The sequence below is a fragment of the Solanum stenotomum genome, chromosome 6 (assembly GCF_019186545.1).
Source record: "Solanum stenotomum isolate F172 chromosome 6, ASM1918654v1, whole genome shotgun sequence".
NCBI classification, from domain to species: Eukaryota; Viridiplantae; Streptophyta; class Magnoliopsida; order Solanales; family Solanaceae; genus Solanum; species Solanum stenotomum.
The window spans coordinates 4,831,740-4,851,644 of NC_064287.1; the positions used below are offsets into that span (position 1 = coordinate 4,831,740).

At 33.3% G+C, this 19,905-nt stretch overlaps 2 protein-coding genes across 2 annotated transcripts; one reads left to right on the forward strand and one right to left on the reverse strand.

Moving 5' to 3' along the window:
* The first annotated feature begins 2,041 nt into the window (after window positions 1–2,041).
* Window positions 2,042–3,778, forward strand: LOC125866849 (cytochrome P450 CYP73A100-like). Its single transcript, XM_049547214.1, has 2 exons — window positions 2,042–2,903; window positions 3,012–3,778. Exons 1-2 carry the CDS (start codon window positions 2,056–2,058, stop codon window positions 3,748–3,750), a joined length of 1,587 nt encoding a protein of 528 aa, XP_049403171.1. The 5' UTR covers window positions 2,042–2,055; the 3' UTR covers window positions 3,751–3,778.
* A 146-nt stretch (window positions 3,779–3,924) lies between these two features.
* LOC125866848 (DExH-box ATP-dependent RNA helicase DExH10-like) lies at window positions 3,925–13,569 on the reverse strand. Its single transcript, XM_049547213.1, has 16 exons — window positions 12,510–13,569; window positions 11,706–12,020; window positions 11,496–11,600; window positions 11,341–11,409; window positions 11,001–11,168; window positions 10,850–10,921; window positions 10,641–10,757; window positions 9,688–9,912; window positions 9,442–9,600; window positions 8,394–8,483; window positions 8,160–8,252; window positions 7,451–7,604; window positions 6,900–7,048; window positions 6,726–6,821; window positions 4,521–4,613; window positions 3,925–4,279 (listed from the first exon to the last, which is right to left on the reverse strand). The coding sequence occupies exons 1-16, from the start codon at window positions 13,482–13,484 to the stop codon at window positions 4,169–4,171; spliced, it is 2,991 nt and encodes a 996-aa protein (XP_049403170.1). The 5' UTR covers window positions 13,485–13,569; the 3' UTR covers window positions 3,925–4,168.
* Window positions 13,570–19,905: the final 6,336 nt, after the last annotated feature.

Below are 19,905 nucleotides of genomic sequence, written 5' to 3' on the forward strand. Positions count from 1 at the left end.
TGTTTTAAATTAAAAATTTTAATATTTTTAAAAAAATATATGTGAAAGATTATAATTGGACGAAGAGAGTAACATGTAAATGTATGTTTTGGTATTTGGGTGATGGGCCTTCTCAAAGAGGAAACCTATATATTTTGAGTTTTACTCTCTCCATTTCTTTTTATATGTCATTCTTATTATAAATAGTTGGTCCATAATATTTGTCATTTCATAAAATTAATGCATAAATTAATTAATCAAAATAAATTAATTCATATTCATTAATTGAAAAATTGACTACAAAAAAATTAAATAAGGGTAGAATAGTAAACTTACTTAATATTTTAATATACGTAAAATCAAAAATGGTGACATATAAATAAAAACGGATGGAGTATATGATGCATTGATGATAAATTCGGTTTGGTTACCCAAAGAATTGGACATAAAAATTGGGGTCATTGCACAAATTTCTCTGTTTGGCCTGGTTTTTAATTTTTTTGCCTTTTAAAATTGTTTATTTATAATTTTTACTTTAGAAATTTTAAGTAAAAAGAGGGTTGAAATGACTTTAATAGTGAGAAAAATCACAAGACAAAAGAAAATGAAAATTTTCACGACGTAAGTTCACAGTATAAGTTATGTCCTAAGCATATGTTCATTGGTATAACTCACTTATAAGTTATGATTTACACATAAGTTCATTTTACCACAAATTATGTTCAGACATAAATGTAGTGATACAAATTATGTTTGAGGCAAAATAAAATAATAAAAATATTGAACCGAATGCTTAAATTTAGTATCTCAAGTTATGTTTGTATATATAAGTGCAATGACACAAATTATGCCTACATCATAAGCTCAGTGGCATAAACTATGTCACAGGACATAAGTTCATAACAAAAGTTAAGTCTAAAGGCAAAGGTTCTCTAAAAGTCTTGCCTTGTAAATCAAATATTAAACTTATGACTCGAGGCAAATATTCTCCAAAAAAAATTGCCTAGAGAAACAATGGCTATAATAGATAATTTGTCAAGTCTCATAAGAATATACATGGTATGGTGTTCTAACTTCTACTTGTCGTTTTAAAAAATATCAAAAACTTATCGAATCATGTCAATATTGAAAAGAAACCGAAATGATGAGATGATTTCAAAAAAATATAATTTTAATTATAAAAAATCAAATAACATAAATATTAATAATATGATATAAAATTTATAAAATAACAGTACGATAGTACAACTGACACCCAATTACTTTTCATTATATTCTGACTAATTTTTGTGAATATATGGAATTGTATTTATCTATGGAATTAGGCAAGTAGATATATTGAAATACCAAATATTTGTTGATTACATTTAGTAATCATTTTTAACATGTTATATATTAATGTTTATTATTAAAAATTTATCTATAATTACTCAAAATTGACCTTATTATATAAACATTTTTTTACAGCACTACATAGAATTCAAACTCTTACTTTTTATATTTGTGGCAGTCATCTTAAAATGTGGAAAACTTAAAAATGAAATTAGTTCAAGACCAATTGGATTCTTTAAGCAACCATAAATTTTAAAGTCGTATTTGGACATATATTTTATTTAGAAAAAAAATAAATTTTGTGAGTAGAAGTAAAATTTCTCAAATAGTTTTAGAATCGATTTCTAAAAAGTTGAAAATATTTGAAGATCAGATATTCAAAATCTAATCAAATGATTCACGACTAAATTGATCTTTAAAATATTTTTTTTAAAATCTGAATCTACGATCAAACGATAGCTTACGTATGACATAAGATTAGCTAGAAAAAATGTTTAAATGTAGATGAATGACATTTTTGGCTTTACCAACCATGAGTGAGTCCACTAGTTTTGACTTGGTTAATAGATAGCCACTATGTACATTCTCCTACCTAGAATTTGAACAATGCCCATGGATTATACACAAAACCATTTGACACCAAACTTTCCTACCCCCACCATGTTGTCAATTTTACTTCATTTATATACACATAACACCTTATGCCTATTCTCATAATAATTCATCTCTACAAATTAAAAAAACATGGCCAAATTTGTTAACAAAATGACCATCTATTTCATTCTCTTTACAATTATATTTCTTTCATATTCAAAATTACTATCATTCCCTCTCAATAACATTTCACTTGTTGTACTCCCTATACTTCCCCTTATTTTCTACTTCCTCTATGCCAACAAATCCCAAAACACCCTCCCTCCGGGCCCACGGCCCGTCCCGATTTTCGGTAATTGGCTTCAAGTCGGGAACGACTTGAACCATAGACTCCTAGCGACCATGTCACAAACCTATGGTCCGATATTTTTACTCAAACTCGGGTCGAAAAACTTAGCTGTTGTATCGAACCCTGAGCTAGCTAATCAAGTCCTACACACACAAGGGGTTGAGTTCGGGTCACGTCCACGTAACGTTGTGTTCGATATATTTACGGGGAATGGACAAGACATGGTGTTCACAATATATGGTGAGCATTGGCGAAAAATGAGACGTATCATGACAGTACCATTTTTCACTAATAAAGTGGTGCACCAATATAGTGATATGTGGGAAAATGAAATGGACCTAGTTGTTGATGACTTGAAAAAATTGAAAAATGAGGGAATTGTTATAAGGAGACGTTTGCAATTGATGTTATATAATATTATGTATAGAATGATGTTCGATGACAAATTTGAGTCTTTAGATGATCCTTTGTTTATTGAGGCAACTAAGTTCAATTCAGAGAGAAGTAGATTAGCTCAAAGCTTTGATTACAATTATGGTGATTTTATACCTTTGCTTAGACCATTCTTGAGAGGGTATCTTAATAAGTGCAAAGATTTGCAAACAAGGAGACTTGCATTCTTCAACAATTATTTTGTGGAGAAAAGAAGGTAACCCCTTTTCCCTCTCATTCTTCAGCTTTATTTTATTTTGAAATCGCGTTTGAAGTTATGTGAGTGAAAACTCCTAAAACTTTTCTTTGAACTTTTTGAGTACAGGAAAGTGATGGGTGAAAATGGAGAAAAACACAAGATAAGTTGTGCTATTGATCATATAATAGATGCTCAAATGAAAGGAGAAATAAGTGAAGAAAATGTGTTGTATATTGTGGAGAATATCAATGTTGCAGCAATTGAAACAACTTTATGGTCCATGGAATGGGCTATAGCTGAGCTTGTAAATCATCCAAATGTTCAACAGAAAATTAGGGATGAAATCTCAATTGTCCTTAAAGGTAAGTCAGTCACAGAATCAAATCTCCATGAGTTGCCCTACTTGCAAGCCACATTAAATGAGACATTAAGACTCCACACACCAATTCCTTTACTAGTACCACATATGAATCTTGATGAAGCAAAGTTAGGTGATTTCACTATTCCTAAGGAAACTAAGGTGGTTGTGAATGCATGGTGGTTGGCTAACAATCCTGCATGGTGGAAAAACCCAAATGAGTTCCGGCCTGAGAGGTTTCTCGAGGAGGATGGTGGCACGGAGGCAGCTGTTGCTGGTGGTAAGGTGGATTTCAGGTACTTGCCGTTTGGTATGGGGAGGCGGAGCTGCCCTGGAATCATCCTTGCATTGCCAATTCTGGGGCTTGTGATAGCCAAGCTAGTGTCAAATTTTGAAATGCAGGCTCCTCCAGGTGAGGGAAAAGTTGATACAAGTGAGAAAGGAGGGCAGTTTAGCTTGCACATTGCAAAACATTCCATTGTTGTGTTCAAGCCTGTTGCTGCATAATATGCTTACCAGAAAGCAAAATTACTGTCATTCTTGAAAGATTTCAATGAATATTTATTTATAGTTTCTTTTTCACCTCTTTGTATTACCATAATATCATTTTGTAGTTCAAAATAATAAAAGCTTTCACATTCTGTGTCTTTACTAAACAGCAGACAAGACAGTTTCCACAGGACACATTTTGCTTTCCAGCGTCAAATTTCTTCATATTTGTGTGTATTACAAAACTGAGATACATCAGCTACAACTAGGGAAATAACTTGTGCTCCACATCTATCCTCGAGCAGTGGAACACTCGATTAGTTTTTCTATAAAAGGAAGAAAAGGAAATGCCGGCTAATCCTCATATCAATGGGGGGAAATTTACACATCACTTGATCTAAGGCTAATGAGAGTTCCCCAAGTACACACTCCTAGACTAGAGGTACAGAGAATTTGCAAACATTATCCCTCGTCGAAGGCTCTCACTGGCAGCAGCAAATTTGTTCTCCAAATCCACTTCTCCCGCAGCATGTGCAGCACCTTTTAACTGTAAATCCAAGAGACAAATTTCCAGTATTTGATTCCATAACGTATATAAAGACGGGAACTCGTATCCAAAGTGTTACATAATGACATGCTTGTGTACAAGAGTTCAATAATAAAAAAGAAAATCAACTTATTTCATGAAAGTACTCCTTGATGCACCAAACTAGCTTAGTAAACCCGTGATATTAAAGATCTAGGTTTTTTTCCCACATAAAAACTATACCAAAGTATCCATGAATTACCTGGTTCAAAAATTCATCAAGCCTTCTTACTAGCCGAATGATGCTACCTTCAAAGATATCAGTCATTTGTATAACCTCCGCGAAAGATGCTCCCTGAAGGAAAGCATTAAAACAAATAAGAGGAAAGAGTAAAAATTCACAGTGTTTTCTTCTTCTTTTTCAATTGGGGTAAGGAAAGACCCTAGGTTAACTCAATGTGGAAGAGACAATGCTAGAAACCTTTGTTTAGGGCAACCGGCAATCATTTATTTTTAACCAAGGAAGAATCCTGCAACACTAAAATGTTCCTTAAAGACTGAACTTGAGCTGAACTGAATAAACCTCTTCCAAATACGAGAAACTAGTTTGATTATAATCAACTTTCCTCCAACTGGTTTCAATCATAAAAAACTAAGCAAGAGTAATCAGCAGTTCCAAGTTCAAACTAGAAAATTATGGTTCCTGAATAAAAATAATTGCCCTATAGTAGATCAATATTCCTGAATGTGCCTCTTGTAGGTAAATGACGATCATGGAGCTTAACCAAAAATATGAACACCACAAGAACAAACAGAGTTAGGCTGACCACAAAGAACAAGAAATCACTCGCTTTCTAGATAGGAAAACTACACTGAAGGCAGAGGGGACTTCCAGTAGGTTTGCAATTAATAAAGAGCTTGGAAGATGATACATGCAGCCATTTTTTGGAGTATCTGGAACGAAAGGAATAGAAGATGCTTTGATGGAATATCAACTACCTACCAATCTTTAAAAGCTAATTGCCTCAATGTTTTTGTATAGTTGGGTTTATTTATCCCCTCTAGATTCCCCTGATTCATTTCTGAACTTTGTTAGCTCATCGACTCTTAAGAGCATCTCCAACCCTACACTCTATTTTACTATCCAAATATAGAGTTCTCTATTTTTTCAGACAACCATCTCCAACCCAATTCTCTATCTTACTCTCTAATAAAAATCTTCTTCTCTCTCCTCAATATTATATTATTATTTCTATTTCTATTTCATTTTTTTATTTCATAATATAAATCCGTTCTTTCTTTTTCCAAAATAATCACCGTATATAATTTTCATGTAATATAAAATTTTATTTTATTCAAAATTTTAAAGAACTACAAATAATTGAAAAAAGATACCAACAAGCACAACCACATTCACAAGCACAACAATTCTCTGGATCAAACACTATTTTTTTTTTCCGAATATTGTTAAATTTGAAAGACCTACTGGTTTACTAAATTATTGTTGCGATTTTTAAAATTATTATGTTATATATTGTATTGTTAACTTGTATTTAAATTAGTATGTCTATGTATTGTATTTTAAAATTAAAATTTTCTTCTTATCATTTAAATTTTGTGCATTCTTAGTGAAAATAAATAATAATTTCAAATTATCACTTAAAGTGACAAAAACTAGGAAAAAAATATTTGAAATATAGTTAATTCGGGATGAAAGTAGTATATATTAAATAATATATTTTTTAAAATGTTGTATTACATTTAAAAAGAATTACAAATATTAGAAATTTAATTAATAATCTTATATGAAAAATAATATGTTAATTATAAAATAATAGAAATAATACTAAAATAATGAAAAAGTGAAATAGAGGTGAATAGTAGTTCTCCAAATTTGGAGAACTACTATTCACCTCTCTATAAATAGAGAATAGAGGGCTTTTTAGAGTGTGGTTGGAGACCCGATTCTCTATTTTACTGTCCAAATGTAGAGAATGGAGAGTAAAATAGAGTGGGGTTGGAGATGGTCTAACTAACAATGTAAAGGAGAGCTGACCTTTTGCTACTAAGTTTTTGTAACTATTATGCATCTACTTGATGCCTGCAATAGAACTAATTACTTCATCAAAAGAAATTAAAGAGCTTGGAATTTGATGGTTGAAAGGACAGATTTCATGGTTCACCCCCCAGCCCAAAACATAAAAAAGGTGAAATTTTTAAAAAAGATCAGTTTTTACCTATCAGAAAAGGAAAAGGAAAAGACAAAAGAAATAGATGAGGTTGCTGGTTTCAGCAAGATAGATGTCCTATAGATGGTAGTTTCTTTGGACTGAAGCATGGAAAACTAGTGTCAATCATAAGCTCCTTGAGAGTTGGCTTATAGAAAAATGTTACAAAAAACATGAACTTGTAGTATCGCTCTAATTTAAGCATGGAATTGAACACAACATTGGCATTGACACTTTACCTTCGACCAACAGTAAATGACATCCATCAAGAATGGCCGTACTGATGCCTCTACATACTCTTCAATGTTTATCTCCAACTTGCATTCACATTGAATCTGCAAATGGAAAAAAAAAGTTTTTGCTTGTGCTTCTGACATGCAATCATTGAATTACAAACCCTATATAAGACTGACCTCTGCTATTCTTCTTGCAGTATCTTGTAGCTGTTGTAATGGTTTAGTTAGCTCAGCTCTTAAATGTATTTGTTCATTTGTTTTGTCTCCTGGGATAAAGCAACTTGCCAGAGCCGCAGTTTGATGATGATCAAGATCATTGAATGTACCTAGCAAAAAAGATTATTCACAAATCGTATATCGCTGGTTCATAGCTACTTCTGGCACACACCCAAAGGAAAACTAAAGCAACTAGTTGGATTCTGAAATCCAGTTAGCAGAAGTACTCAGCAATACAGGCATAAAAGAGATAACTGAGCAGTAAAGGAAAAAATAATTTATTTATTTTTGTAATATCAGTTCCAGTGCAACTACATGGTTGTCAAATCCTTATATCGCAAAAAGAGTAAGCTTGGGCACGCCTTAATTCGTTTTAACGTGAACTCATTTGCTTTCACTCTTAAGAATTTCAAAACCGTGTCTTCATGCGTTCCAAAGTATTACACATTGCTCCCACTTTTTAAATCAAGTCCAAAGAATTAAAATTGCATACTAATATGGACAAATATTACCATTCAACATCAATTCAGTCACAAGGAGTTCATCCCCGGTGTCTATCAAGCAGGCTGCTCGTCCCTTCAACAGCACAACACCATCAGCATCTATGTGACCCAGCTTCTTCAAGACTTGGGAACGGTTTTTAAGTTCATCACGAAATTTTTGAAGCTGAAAATTGTCAATCTCGTATTAAATAAATAAATTGATAAAATCCAGTAAAGTACTAAAAGGTTACAGCAATAACTCCAAGGTGATGCAAGTGAAGTTTAATATATATAAATACCATCTTGAAGCTCAAAAGAGTATATAGTATAGAAGAAAACTTGAGAAGGATGAGAGCAAAAAACGTGCCACAGGATGTTGATTGTTCAGGACTAATCAGAAGAGAACATCCTGAACCTTTTAAATGAAAACAGAAAGCAAATCTTGAATAGAAAAACTGGAAATAGAAAAATTATATAATGAACCAACCTAACTAAAGAATAAGACCACCTCTCTCTCTCTCTCTCTCTCTCTCTCTATATATATATATATAGAGAGAGAGAGAGAGACAGAGAGACAGAGAGAGAAAACAAAAACCATAGTTTAGTGATTGAAGAACATTGGAGTGAAATAGGCCAGAATAGAACGGGATAGTTATATAGGATTCATGTAGCAAAAACTAATGAGTTTGGGATTCAGGAGTAATTGATTTAATTGATTCATTCCACATAGGAGCTTTACCTGTGAATCCCGCATTTTTGACTTGAGCTGTTGAATTTCATGGTTCACTTCCGCCTTCTTTTGGAAACTCTTAAGTTGATGTTCATCTTGTGACTGTTCCACATGTGTGCAATACCATATGTAGAAAGTAGTGACAATAATTAAATCATATTCATCAAAAACATAAAAAGTAAAAGCTTATACTTTTCATGTGTCCTCACAGATTAAACAGTAAAAATAAACTTTTTGTCAAACCTTGTGTAGTGGATGAGCAAACAATTTTTTCTCCAGTTCTTCAATCTGGTTCACTATATCAACAAATTCAGGATCTTCAAATCCCATGTCCTACAACGATAGAAATCAGGAAAAGCAGCAACAAACTTATCTTGATCAGTAGTTCGAAGCTGAAGAAAGATTGTTTATAAGGTTCATTCCACAACCAGTAAGCCTCCGTTGTACTTAACCCAAACAGAACAAAACTATGCTGGATGTGATGCTAAACTCATGTGAGACTACAAGAACAATAAATGCAGAATTTTGACCAGCATAAGATGAATGCCAGAGAAAGTAACAATGTTAAAAAAAAATTGGATGACCGAGAAATCCATCAGGAGCCGACCCTTGGGGCTAACTATAGCACTCAAAACTCGCAGATGATGGGCCCGCCCCTCTATCCTTATCTACTAAATACCAGAGTTAGTTTGTTTGGCGCAAGGCTCAAACTTGTAACCCAAGACACAAGTCCCTCAACGAAAGTAAGAACAGTTATTCTCAACAAGATATAGGACAGTAGAATGGTACTTGGCATCAAATGCAGCTAGGATACACAATGAATGAAAGTAATATGATAATTATAGTACAATTAGCTGACGGAAGATACTTTCCCTTTCAGCTCTTGTTTTCTTTTTATTACTGAGAGAATTGTGCATCAACAATTCAAAAATGCTCAATGAGTAGGTTAGCCTAGACTGCAATCATATAGGGTACAGATCAACCACGAAGTGCATATAGCCTCCGCTGTTTGTGAAGGAACACGTAAAATACAGTTGAATTACACATGGCTCCAGTTTCCTATAAGTGACACTAATTTATGGTTTTTGACATGATTGGCAATCTCTCCAAACAAAGAATTTCAGTTAACCAGATAATCATTTCACAAAAGGAACCACACAGGACATAATTAAGATGTCAATCTTCTCTCACCATAATGTGTTTAAGTTTTGGCTTTTACTAACAGACGGTTCCATATTAAAAATGCCAAATGTTGAATCCAATGTGGAACCAGAAGTAAGATCATTCATACCTTTACAGGGTTAAGCTTCGGGAGGCCTTGAGGAAAACGTTTCTGAAGCTCCTGAACAGCAAGAAGGATGCTTTGCCTTGCCTCCAATGGCCGAAGATCCGCAGGAACAGATATTCTAAGCTTACTGAGGGAAGAAATCAGGGGCAATTGAACAGGAACCTAATATTTGGAAACATACTCAGGAATGAAATCATAATCTAATTTAGTTATAGGAAATAAACAATTATTACAAACTTATGTACTCACTACATGCATTTCTCCCTTCTCCCCTGGACGAGGAGGACATGGTTTGGGTTGAGAACCATTTTCACCAGAACCAAGAGAGCAATGAAGTAGGGTATCCACAATATAGCCCGTGTTACGTGAAGCAGAGAGTGCAGCAGGCATAGAACCCGACGCAGCTGGAGGCTTTTTTACCACATTTACTACAACACCCCAACCCCAATCTTTTCCACCTTCCCATACCTTGACCTGCCATCATCGATGCAATCTCAATGAACAACATTAAGATGAACAGTCTAATGGGAAAAGTCAAAAATTTATTAAGTGAATGAATTTTCAAACAATACATACAGATAAATGAACTTTTTTAAGAATGAAAAAAAATGAATTGAACACCACAAAAGTAATAAATAGCACACACAACGAGTACAGTGGCTTAAGTTAATGGAAACTAACAGCAATCACGTAGCATCATGAGAAAATAGAATACTCTATCTATTTTGATAGGTAAGGAGCAATAGCAAATGACCCAAGCAAAAAAATTCACAAAGGTAAAGTTAGAACGAAAGCAAGAAATTACTGATAAAAAAAAAGAGCAAGAAATTACTGATAAAAGAAAAAAGAGCAAGAAATTACTGATAAAAATAGAGTAAGAAATTACTGACAAAAAAAAGAGCAAGAAACTATAAGAAGTATCTAAAGTGTAAGTTGCAGAAGGCAAGAACACAGAACTACGGCTCATCTCACAAAGAGGCTTAGGCATCAATAGTAACTAGTTAAAAGTTACATTTCGCGGGCTTCCAAATATATGGCAGATAGATTCATGTGCACCCAAAAATAGAGAGGCAGAAACATGGTGACGAAATCATATAAGGGGTCAAAATAGGGTAATGTCACGTATGTCCACACTCCACACTAATCAGAGCTCAATATACTCACAAAAGTACAGTAGAGAATAGAGATGCCTCGCCACTTACCAGCCTGCCGGGAAGAAGAAAATGGAGAACCCTTTCAGGCCGTGTTATTTCAGCCATCAGTTTTTTTTCACGTTGTGCTATCTCAAGCTTTAGTTTATGATATTCTGCAACCTCACCCTACAAGTAGAGAGAAACAAATTTCAGGATCTATTGCATAAGAAGATAGAGGTATCTGAAAACCACGATAAGTCGATAACAACTTATTTTACCTCCCCTGATGCGTCAAGCTTTGCAGCTTCTTCTTCCAGCTTAGAGACCTTCTTTCCAATGTCAGGTAACGCCTTACACAAAGACAACCTCACTGTCAGTCATTAAATAAAACGCAGTCAAAGATAGAGTGGGCGTTGACAAAGACAAAACCTTCTCATGCTGAAACTGGTGGAATGAATGTTTGATAACATGCTCGGCAGTAAATTGGCCTTGAGCATGACTCAATAAATTCAGAATTGTATAGTAACTCAGCCTAAACGTGCTGACTAATGGAGCTGGTTTACCCAAAACCATGTCCTTGATGTTATCCATCTCCATCTGAAATCATCAAACACTACGTAAGCCATCCACCAAAAGAGCTAAGAAGAATACTTGACAACATTGTTTGCAATTTTGCATATGATTGAGTGGCTAAAACTATACATTTCAAGATGACAATAACAGTTATCTACGAGATTCTCTTAAAGTAAGAATATTACTACCAACTTACCTTCTCATCAATCATGATAATACAAATACCCCGGTCATCTTTTCCACGACGTCCTGCTCTTCCACTCATCTGCATGAAAGAAAAAAGAATTTGAAGAATAAAAAACTGAAATGCAAAATGATTTAAGTCATGTCATATGGGTAATTCAGACTCACCTGTATATACTCACCAGATCCAATGTAACGATGACTATCACCATCCCATTTCTTTACACTGGTAAAGACAACAGTTTTCGCAGGCATGTTTAGCCCCATGGCAAACTATCAAAACATTAGAAGGGAACACAAAGGAGAAAAATCATTAGGGGAGTCTAACTACACAAGATAACAAGACACACACAACAAAAAAAAAAGGGAAGTCATTACAGTCTCTGTTGCAAAAAGAGCCTTGATGAGTCCTTCTTGGAAGAGAAGTTCCACAAGTTCCTTTATAACAGGAAGCAGGCCAGAGTGGTGAACAGCAATCCCACGCTGAAGTAGGGGCAACATTAATTCAATAGCTGGTAAGTTTCTATCTTCCTCGCTCAAGCAATCCACTGCATTATGGAAAACCTCCTTCACTATTTCCTTCTCCTCTTCAGTATTAAAATCAAGCTTGGGCATAGACATTGCATGTTGTTCGCATTCTCTTCTACTAAAACTGAACACAATGACTGGCTGAAACTTCCGTTCCATGATCATCTAATTGTCAAGAATCAATTGCTTCAGTGACATGAGGTATCACCAATGTTATAGTAAATCATTAAACAACTGTAAAGGGCAATGTATTATGACACGGTGTTTTTAAAAGCCATAAGGCATACGAGTGACAAGGTTCATGGGACATAAAGCCATTTTATGTAACAATCAATTTGGTGGATCACGTCGTTACCTCATAATTTTCTTAAAATTTTTTCTTCACTTATTATTTAATAATCATATTTTATCCTTTACCCTACCTTTTCATATCAGCTCTACCTCGTACCCTATTTTCCTTATAGGTTTATCATTCAAATTGTTGATGTGTATTGTGTAACATTGAAGAGCATGGCTTCACTCAAGAAGCAAGTTTCATATGTAAAAACGCTGTTATGAAAAGAATCTAAGTATCCTAAGAAAGTAAGTTGATATAACATGAAAGAGCAAAACCAAGATAATATCATCTGGAGACCAAAGTACCAAACTACACACCTTGACAATTTTGCAGATATCTGAGACACCACCAGAGGTAGAGCCACCTTTAGCAATTCTACCTCTAACCCTAGCATTTGCACTGTTGCTTCCATCTCCTACTTTATTCTTTGCAAAACTGTCCTGCATCTTCAAAAAATTGTCCTCCCTAAACTGCTCATTTTCATCAATAACAAGATACAATCCAGAACCACCCATTGGAAACATATAATGCTGCAGCGGGGTAGGCCGAAAATCAGTGTAGACTACATGGCATGGCTGTTTATGAATATTGCATATCCATTCAGCAAACTGAGTAGCATTCGACATAGTCGCTGAAAGAAAAACCATCTTAATAGCTGGTGGCAAGAATATAATACTCTCTTCCCAAACAACCCCTCTTTCACGATCCTTCATGTAATGTATCTCATCAAATATAACCCAGGCAACTTCCTTTAACACCTCAGAACCCCTATAAAGCATACCCCTTAATATCTCCGTCGTCATCACCAAACAACTCGCATTTGGTGAAAGCGTTACATCACCAGTCATCAAACCAACATCAGAAAACTCATGACTTAACTCTCTGTACTTCTGATTACTCAAAGCTTTCAAAGGCGAAGTATAAATAACCCTTTGTTTATCCCTAAACGACATTGCAATTGCGTACTCAGCAACAGCAGTTTTCCCAGCGGAGGTATGTGCTGATACAAGGATTGATTCATTTCGTTCCAAGCATGCAACTGACACTTCCTGAAATGGGTCGAGCTTGAATGGGTAGATTTTCGCCATTTCACCATTGTAACAAGGATTTGAAAGGGTTCCGTGAATTGATTCGTCATTTGTAGAAGTGTAACTAGATGGAACTGCTACCTCGTGCACGCAGGTTCTAGTTAAATTTGCTCTCTTGGAAGATGAATTTAGCTCCGGGACTTCCTTCTCGCCGGAGTTCGCCTCCGGTTCCTTCCGTTTCACGGCAGCCGGAGAAGACTCCATTTCAGTTAGTTTTAGGGTTTCGGCTTAAACCCCTCTTTACTTAGCAGTTACAGTAGTTTTTCCGAATCGGAAAATCACTTAGTGCAGGTAAAGCTATTGGTTGGGTTTATTAAGATGAATATAAGTGGCGCTATGTATTTGGCCACGTTTCATTGTGAAATTTAAAAATAAAAATAAAAAAATATTTAAAATAATATTTGAAATTATGTATTTGATCATGAATACAATTTAAATTTACTTAATATTTATGAATAATTTAGAGTGAAAATATTTTTTTCATAATTTTTCAAAAATATTGAAATTTTGAGATTCAGCTTTAAATTAAATTTTAAAGCTTTATGACCAAAAGCAATTTTCAGAGTTCAATTCTGAATGAAAAAATTTCATGATCACTTTATAAATATATTTGCACATAACTTTGATTGAAATTTCAAAAAGTATATTTATCTGTCATATTTTTTTAATATAATTATCCTTATAAAACTTTGAACATACATTTATGTTAAACTATTAAATTTAAGGGTAATTAATAATTTAATACAAGTCTCACTAGTTTAGGAGTTAAGGAGTGAATTATTTGTTTTCACATGAGTTTTTGATATTACAATTCTTGTCATTTTTAGTCTCCCCCCCACCCCCCAACCCCTCCAATCGCCAGGGCTAGACCCCCTTTCACAGAAAATGAAGAGATGAATATATTTATTGAATCCGTCGAGATTGACGGGGCTCGAACCCGCAGCTTCTGCCTTGACATGGCGGTGCTCTGACGGATTAAACTACAATATGTATCCTGAGTGTTTTGATATATGTATCCAAGTATCTTGGACACATGTAAAGCAGATACATCTAGTTATGAAATGTAACTGACATGCGATAATTTAGGAGCTAATTATACGTATAACGATTCTATAGGAATTACTATATCATTGATCCAAAAAAAAAAAAACAGTATCTCTTTTCTGAATTTCTTCTTCTGTTTATGTTAATTCAAGTTTTGAATTTTCTAGAATCAACAATGACAAGTATTTATCAAGTACAAACTTTTATCAGATACATAAAAGAAACAAAATAAGATATATAAAAGTAATAATTCAAATATAATGAAGAAACGGTTCAGATACAATTTTTTTTTAAAAAAAAAAGAGAAAGCTATATATAGAAGAAACAAATTTTTTGACCGTCAAAGCAAACAAATAAACATCTAAATCAATGAACCTTCAAGAAAATAATTTGGTATAACTATCCAAATCAAGAGGAAAAAAAATATTAAGTGAAAGCTATAAAAAAAAAAAGATACATAACTTAAATAATGTTAAATCAGTTACAAATTTCAACAATTTAATTTATAGTGGTCCATTTTCCATTCTAGCTGAAGATGATTGTGTGGGAGAGAAGGGGTAAAGAGAATTAAGTCATGAATGTGGGAGATGAGCATGAAGAGAGGGTGGACTGATTTGAAGTTACACATAAATTAGGGAGATAATTAAGTGATGGATATTTAAGGACTTTATTTTAGGTTAATTTTAAGGAGTGGTGTTTCTTAATGTATCGCATTTCAAATCTGGTACATAACTATTAAATAGTAGGATGATAGGTAATTATTTGAAAGTATAGATAAGATTAATAGATATAGTATGGATGTATGTCTAATTAGACAATTCTTCTATAATTTTAATGTTTCTAACCTTATTATCTTACGTAGCGCTTACATGTCACCTATATAAATATGTTATTATTCCAATTTAAGAAAATCAATATAATTGTTCTACCCAACGCACCTTTCATGTATTAATTTTCATATAATTTACATAACATTTGATAGATCGATAGAAAATAAGTTATTCATGTATATAATTAATATGACATTTGGTTGACAATTTAGAAATTCGCATAACTAGTACATGTATAAGTTATGAATAAATGTATGTATTATTTTATGCATGCAAGATAGAAGGTACAATAACTAATACATGAATAATTAATTCATACATAACAAATACTTGCATAAAATAACATATAGACTCATTCAACTAAATCATGCATACTAATACATGCATAACTCTAATTACCAACTACCAAACGACCTTTAATGGGATCATTCAGTAGCTCGGTTAAATATGAATAATGCAAGTATTAGATCCTGCATAAGTAATATTATATTCGATAGTTGATTAAGAGGTAAATTATTCATGTAAGATTTGTAATTAAGAAACCCACACAACAAATTAGGGCTGGGCATTCGGTATTTCGGTTCGGTTTTGGGTTTTTTTTTTCGGTTTTTTCGGTTTTCAGTTCTTGTACAACGTGTACCGAACACCGAACCGAAATAATTCGGTTCGGTTCGATTTTTATTATTTCGGTTCGGTTTTTGTTAGTTCGGTTCGGTTTTTGTTAATTCGGTTTTTTGTTATGGGCCTGCTTAGTGGGCTTTTTAAAATTTTGTAATTTTTTTGTTTATTTTATTTATGTTTATTTCTTTTTGCTTATTTTACTCTGTTTTTCAAATTATTGTATGATTCAAAATAATAAATTGTCGTTAACATTGAAATTTAGCCTTGTTATAACATTGAAATTTACCGGTCGTTGTTGTGCTACGGCTGCCAGCTGCCCTGCTGCGTGCTGCTGGTCACCGGAACGGTCGACGCTGCTATAGTCTGTAGACGACTAGACGTGGGAAGTGGGAACGATAATTTTTGCCTTTTGGGAAGTGGGTTTGTAAAGTTGAAAAGTTTGAAAAGACAAACTTTTGTTTTTAATTTTAAATTATAATATTTATTTTTAGTATTAATAATTAATATAATATTAATATATATGATAATTTAATATATTTCGGTAAACCGAAATACCGAAATACCGAATTACACAAAAATTACATACCGAAAACCGAACCGAAATATCGAAAAATACAAAACCATATACCGAAAACCGAAATACCGAAACCGAATTACCAAAATAATTCGGTTCGATTCGATTTTTTGGTTTTTCGGTGTTTATGCCCACCCCTATAACAAATATATGAATTATAAGTTATAATGAAATCTATGTACTATTATCCTATGCAAAACAGAGGGTAAAGTAGCTAACCACTATATAACTAACACAAACATAAAATAATACATATATTCACTCAGAATTAATTTATACATTACTAATACTCGCACAACTATAACACGCTACCAAACTACCCCTATTTGTTTCTTGAAATGGTGTTGAAAATTTTGGAAGGAGTGTCAATGATTACATCTTAGATAGGGATGGCCATGGGGCGGGTTAGGGAGGGTTGGGGCGGATTAAGAGCTTCCCTATTAAAATTTTGCCCTACCTTATCCTGCCCCGTTTAAGTCACTGCCCTATTTAGATCAAGTCATACCTTGCCCCATTTAGCCCCGCGCTGCCCTATTTGACCTCACATTACTTAAGTGAAATATAATATTTACTAATTTAAATTAAATGAAACATGCCAATGTCATCACTGCATCAGTAGCATATGCCTTAAAGAACTGAAACAAAATTTGGAAAAAATAACTAGAACAATTACGTGGAAAAAGAGTGCAACTCAAAATTTAGAACTAAAAATTAATAACTAGATGTATCCATGCTCATTGCTCAACAAGTTTATCAAAAAAATTAAGAGTTAAAATCAAACTTCACCCGATTTAGGAAGATAAAAAGTCAACTAAATCAGTTAAACAGATCCACAAGAATCAATTAGAATGCAAAAAAGATTTGTGCGCTTGTGTGATTAGCCTACTATTTTGAGAAGAAAAAACCCACAACCTGCCCCGTCTAGATTTAATGAAATTTTTTTTTGCCCCGCCCTGCCCTACTCCACCCCATTTCAGTTTTCCCCTGCCCCGTCCCGTTAAGAATTCACCCTGCTCTGCCCTGCCCTCATTGCCATCCCTATTCTTAGACATACCAAATTTTACACCAAATCCTATTTTGGCGTAACTTTTGGTGTTTTAGTGCTCTAATATTCTTACACTAATTTAGTGGTGAATAGTATTGCATCAAATTTGATGTAACACTATTCATCACACCAAATCTCTTTTCGATTATTTTTTATTATTTATACTCTATTAATTTTTTAAAAATATATATGATAAATAAATAAATAATAATAATAATAATATATTAAAGAGGGAGAAAAATATAAAGAGAATACGCCTTTTTAGTGTAGTGAATTGGAGATGGTTTGTGAGTCCCTCGTAAAAACTAAAGGTTTTTTTCTCTACATGAGAGTAGTTTCTCCTTATTATGGGGGGCATAAGATATGAATATAACCTCCGACTATTAAGATAACTAACCACGTTGTCCGTAATATTACCCACGTTCCTCAATTTTTCATTCACAAAAAACACTAAACTGCTAAATTTAATCCTTTTAGCGTATTTCAACATTGTTTTTTGTTTTGCTGCTTCACAATTCTTATACAAATCTATATTTTTCAAAGTTCAACTTAAAGACATTCGACTTATTTGTCTATTGCTCTTAGGATGCTGACGAGATTACGGATCGACTTCACAAGCTATTCTTACGGAGGAGGAACATGATTCAATTGAGATTTTAGTTTGGGAAAGTCCTGAATCCTTGGGGCCTTCTTCAACCCAGGATGTGATGAGCCGACATTGAGGTGTCAAACGACTCCGTCTATAAGAGCTCTTGGGAGTCATCTGCCTGTTTTGGTCTGGACATAATATTGGTTGGTAAGAATCTATTTCAATTTTTTTTTCTAATTCAAAGACGACATTAAGAGAAAAACACCACAACTCTATGATAAATATATGCTCAACATATATCAATGGCAACCAGAACTCCATACTAACTCTCATATATTTAACATATCTGAAATATGGCTCCAAGTCTGAAATTCCCCTTTCTTCACACCTCATCATTTCTTTAATAAAGTAAAAAAAAAAGACCTCTTGTGGAAGGAGATAACTTGTTGAGCAGAATATCAATAACAAAGTTTAGGGGACTGCTCGTGTAATTGCTAATGATCTGAAATATAACGATACAACGAACCTTTAAGCGTTGAATATCATAAGGAAAGACAAACAAGACTACACATTGTGCTAAATCAGAATGAGAATTTATATCATGTGGTAAATTTGGAAGGCAAGAAATTCGAAGAGTTTCAATGTAGAAATTTTTGAACCCAATGATATTGTAAACAAAACTCTTTTTAATTTTCATGAATATGAAAATAATTTGATTCCTACACAATATTCTACAATTACACTTGCTTGTAATAATGATAGAAATATAATTGCGGCACAAGATGGTATTATTTTGTTTGCAGATGCTAGTGCGCATAAATTTATGTTAATGTACTACTATTCACTTTAACATTTGTCACCTAATAAATCACACCCCCTACCATCCCTTACACTTGCCCATCATGATACCTTACACTTGTACACCTACTTTATGACACACCATACCTTACTTTACACTTGTCCATCATTCCTATCTACTTTCTTTAATATGCACATGCATAATAATGCATACTTGACTAATTTACATAATAATGCATACTTGACTAATTTACATCTTATCTACACATCTTTTTGACTACTTTACGTTATTTACTTTATCTTTTTTGCCCCTTTGTTTGCTATTTGCATCTTATCTTCATCATTTTCTTTTACTCTAAATCAACATCTGGAATTATGTTATCTTCACCGTTACATTTCGAACATATGTGATCAGGATATTTATGTCCAATTAATTTGCAATATATGGTTAATAACTTTGTCGAATGGATAGCTATGGTAATCCGCTTCAAGCCTTTGATACCCCAATTCAATATGCTGAGAAAATCATCACTATTGAAGCAATCACAAATTATATACCGCTGGAGTATGCTAAGAAAAAGTGTTAGGACAAAGGTGCAAGTCTTATTATATTCAAAAAATGTGGTGCATACGATACTATAAAGAATTATAGTTTTATGGGAGATAGACACTACTTGTGAAGATTTGGAAACTTAGAGTAACCTATAATTTCGCAATGTTTTCCATTTCGTTATTACATAAAATTGTTTGACTTTATCAGAAAAGAAACAAAATAAGATATATAAAAGAAATAATTCAAATATAATAAAGAAAAGATTCATATACAATTTTTTTTTAAAAAAAGGGTATACATTGAAGAAAGAGATTTTTTGGCCATCAAAGCAAATAAAGAAACATCTAAATCAATGAACCTTCAAAAAAACAAATTGGTATAACTATCCAAATCTAGAGAGAGAAAAATATTAAGTGAAAACTATAAAAAAAAAAATAGATACATAATTTAAACAATGACTAAATTAGCTACAAACTTCAACAATTTAATTTATAGTGCTCCATTTTCCATTCCAACTGAAGAAGATTGTGTGTGAGAGAAGGGTAAAGAGAATTGAGTGATGAACATGGGA